General features: G+C 17.7%; 1 protein-coding gene across 1 annotated transcript; it reads right to left on the bottom strand.

Moving 5' to 3' along the window:
* On the bottom strand, nucleotides 1–2,985 carry PGSY75_1453900 (hypothetical protein; the record flags this gene model as incomplete). The annotated part of the gene is made up of 1 exon (XM_018788222.1): nucleotides 1–2,985. One exon carries the CDS (start codon nucleotides 2,983–2,985, stop codon nucleotides 1–3), a length of 2,985 nt encoding a protein of 994 aa, XP_018639594.1.
* Between the last annotated feature and the right edge of the window lie 1,847 nt (nucleotides 2,986–4,832).

Genomic DNA, 4,832 nt, shown 5'->3' with positions numbered 1-4,832 from the left:
TTATTTTTGGGTTTTAAATATATCCATATTAATATTATTTATATTATTTGTTGTACTCATATTTATTTGATTATAAAAATTGTTATTATAATTATTTGCTGGAATATTTGTCATATAACTATTCCTATAAAAACTCATTCTTCTGGAGCTGTCTATACTTACACTATTACGAGGTTGTGACATCAGAAAGGTATAATTATTATTAATATTATTCATATTATTAATACTGTTCATATTATTAATATTGTTCATATTATTAATACTGTTCATATTATTAATACTGTTCATATTATTAATACTGTTCATATTATTAATACTGTTCATATTATTAATATTGTTGATATTATTTATATTTCCTACATTTGGTGGTGGAGGATTAGGATTATTAATAGTTGTTACATTTTGAAAGTTTTTTCTATTAATATCATAATTTATATTATTTTGATGATATGTTCTACTGAACGAATTATATCTCCTGTATGTATTATATCCATAGGTTGGTGGATTTATCATACTATTTTCTATAATATTCAAATTTTGAGGATTATTGGTAAAATTATTTATATATTTATTATTATTAAATTTTTTATTATAATTTGTGTTCATATTAGGTTCATTACAATTATATGGTACATAAAAATTATTCATATGTACAGGCACATTATAAATATTTTTGTTTATTAAACTTTGATCACTATTCACCTGACTACTTGAACCAACTTCAAATGTACTTTTTGAATTTACAGTTCTTGTATTCATTGCTACATTGGAATTATTTCCATGCGATAATGTATTAGGAGTTACGATATTCTTTGTACTTATATGTTGATCTACATTACTTGGTTTATTATTTCTTGTATTAACATATGTTAAGTTTTTATATTTATGATTCACACTTTTATACGTTATAATATTATTATCTAGAGAAGATCTTTGAATTTTATGTTTATATGTATTATGTGTTTTAATAAATGTCTTTGAAATATTTTTATAACTATTATTTAAGCTATTCTTTTTTAATATTTTATGGCTATAAAAATCCTTGAATGTTTTATAAGTTCCAACAGAAGTTGGTGATGATATATGAATTATTTTATTCATAGTTTTATTATTATTGATATTATTAATATTATTAATATTGTTATTATTATTGTTATTATTATTGTTATTATTATTGTTGTTGCTGCTGTTGCTTTTGTCATTTATTTGCGAATCTGCAATGTTATACAAATCATTATAATTAATAAAGACATATGGAATGGATGAATTTTTAAACGCATCAAATAATTCTGAGCATATACCTGTTGTACCTTCATTCATACATATAGAATGTTTTATATCCACATAAATATCAATATTTTCATTTAATTCATCTCTCAAATATGGAAACATTAATTTGGAATAATAAAATACTTCAGTCTCATTCGAATTTACATTAATAATACATCCAATGATTTTACGATTTTCTAAACATAAAACAGATGCAACACTTAAATAATGTTCACAAGGATCAGACTGAATTGTTAAAATATCATTTTCGAATTGAATTAATTTACCTATTTTTTTAATATCCATATTTTCATTTACTCTTTCTGGTACCCCTATTAATCTTATTCGATTTATTTTTTTATTGCACATATTTTTATTTTCTAAAAATTTCACATCACATGGAATGGTCTCTTCCTTTTTTTCTGATAGAACATTTTCTTGTCCATCTGAATTGTCTACACTATTGTTATTTACATTTGTATTGTTATTTATTATATCATTAGTAGAAACAACCAATGTATTATCCATATTGGTATGTATGTGTTTTATATCCTTTTCTTCATCATCTGTGCCTTCATAATATATGTCCTCATTTATTTCATCTATCATGAACTCACTAATTTTATCTTCTTCCATATGAGATTGCTTATTTTTATATGCATCATTCAAATTTGCATGATCTTTATTATAATCTTGTTGTTCCATTTCTACTTTGTCTATATCGAGATCGATTTTTTTAACTTTTTCCTCTAGTAACAAATTATTTTTTAAATCATCCGATTTTATATTTAACATGGTAATGGAATCCGAATCTGAATCTGTGGGTCTATCATCAGATAATATATTTTCTTGACAATATGTTTCTTTTTCATCATCTGAATCATCAGAATCTGAAATACCAGAATCATATGGAACCATTAATTCATTCATATTTTTTATTTCTGAAACATTTTCTTCATTTTGATTAGATAAATCTGCATGTGCCATTCTTGAAACTAGTAGAAATTCATTTACTTCATTTTTTCCATCAATAATTATTTGTCCTCTATAATTTTTATCTAAATATTCATCACACTGAATATTTTCATCCTTCATATTATTTATATCATGTTCATTTTCGTATAATGATATTAATTCTTCAGGGTTCATATGTTTATATTTTCCATAGTTATTTGAAACAGATTCAGTAGATTCTTCATCACTAAATATTTCGAAATTAGATTTTTCATTTATTCCATTACATGATTTCACTCCTTCTCCTTCACTACCATTATTCATAACAATTTCATTCTCACTATCATCAAGTGACATGGTGCAAACATCATAATATTTTTTATTTTTCTCAACAATATTATTATTATAATCATTATTATTAATATTATTTTTTTCCCCCTTTGGAACTTCCCTAGTTCTATTATTTTTATTTTCAAAAATTTCTATATCTTTGTTTTTCCTATTATTTTCATAATTATTATTTGTATAATTATTTTTACTACCTTCTGTATTATCATGGTTGCATAAACTATTATTCGAATCTATATTATTATTATTATCTAAATGTGCATTATTACTATTATATGTATTACTGTAGTTATATAATTCGTTCACATTATTTAAATCCACGCTAACTTCTTCATCATCTCTTTTCCTCTTTCCTTTATGCATATTTAAAATATATGTACATTCATTTTGTTCTATATTATTATTGCTGTTCATTTTTTTTTAATAAAATATATTTATATATTTATATATATATGTATGTTCCGAATTATGATCTACATTAAAAAATATTCATTATTAATATCTATGATGTACACTTTTTTGTTTTAATATTCTACGTTGTTATTACATATATAGATATATACATAGAAGTATTAGTGTTGTGTAAATACTTTAAAATTATTTAATTATCATTTAATTATTATATTTTAATTTTTGGTATTATTTAGTGTATTTTCTTTTTTTTTTTTTTTATTTTTTGGATACAATTATACACAAAAGAACAAAATAGAACTCTTTTTAATAATTATAAATAAGTTAAAAAAAAAAAAAAAAAAAAAAAAAAAAAAATACAAAATATTAATATATAAATAAATATATTATGTAATGTAAAAAGATTATGTATTTTATATATAAAAAAAAAAAAAAAAAAAATGAAATATTATTTATAAAAAAAAAAAATTATATATTTATTTTTTTAATAAATTTTAAACAGTTATTAAAAAAAAAAAAAAAAAAAGTATTCCTTTACTAATAAAATAAACCTATGAAATAAGAACATTTAACCTTTTAAAAAGATATAATCATATTATATATATAAATGTATTATTATTTTATTTCTTACAAAATTGTATAATATATTTGTGTGCATAAATATATATAATTTTTTTTTTAACAAAATGATGTTATTTTATATATAGTTGGATTAAAGAAAAAAAATAAATAAATAATATTGTATTAATATATTTAAAATAAGACCTTCACATAATATATATATATTTTTTATTGAAACAATAATGATTATATCAAGAATTTATTTTATTCACATAAAAAAAATAAAACAACATTAATTTATTTTTTACGAACTGCTAAATTTACATAATTTTGTGTTTCACATTTTAAATTACAAAAAAATATATAAAAATATATTTTTTTATTCTTTTTAAAAACATACAAAATAATGATGATTAACCATTATATATATAAAAAGCTTAAAGTATAATTTAAAAAAAAAGAAATGATTTGTTAATTTTTTTTTTTTTTTTTTCCCCCTTCCCTTTATATGAATAATAAAATTATATTATATAATATATATATATATATAGTATATATATAATATTTATTTTTATATATTTATTAATATTTTCATATATTATTATATAATAATATAATAAAATATACATTTTATTTTTTTGTTTTTCCTTTTTTTTTAAATAATTTTATTCATTTATATATATATATATATATATATATAATCATGTTATAATATGAATAAAATATATTTAATATTAAAAGAATTTTATTAAGATATTATTATAATATATATATATAATATATATTATATATATATATATATATATTTATTTATTTATTTTTTATATGGCATCCTTTTATTAATATATATATTCAAAAAAAAAAAAAAAATTTTTTTTAGTTTTTTTTTTTTTTTTTTTTTTTTTTAAGGCGATTATTTATAAATATATAAAATGAAATGCCTTTAAATATAATAATAAAAAAAATAAATTAAATTATAATTAATACGATATATTTATATATATTATAATATTTAATATATTTACATATTTTATATATAAATATATAAAATAGTATAAGTATATATAGAATAATATTTTTATTTATAAATATAATATAATATATTTTTAAGGAATAAAAAATAAAAAAACAATCTACTAAATAATATATATTATTATATATAACCAATTTATATAAATTTTAGAAATAGTAAAAAAAAAAAAAGAAAAAGTTTAAAAGAAAAATATTTTGAATATATATATATATATAATATATTTTTCAATTTATATTTATATAATATATTTTTCAAT

Source organism: Plasmodium gaboni, chromosome 14, assembly GCF_001602025.1.
Source record: "Plasmodium gaboni strain SY75 chromosome 14, whole genome shotgun sequence".
Taxonomy (NCBI): domain Eukaryota; phylum Apicomplexa; class Aconoidasida; order Haemosporida; family Plasmodiidae; genus Plasmodium; species Plasmodium gaboni.
This window is presented reverse-complemented; position numbering and strand designations above follow the sequence as displayed.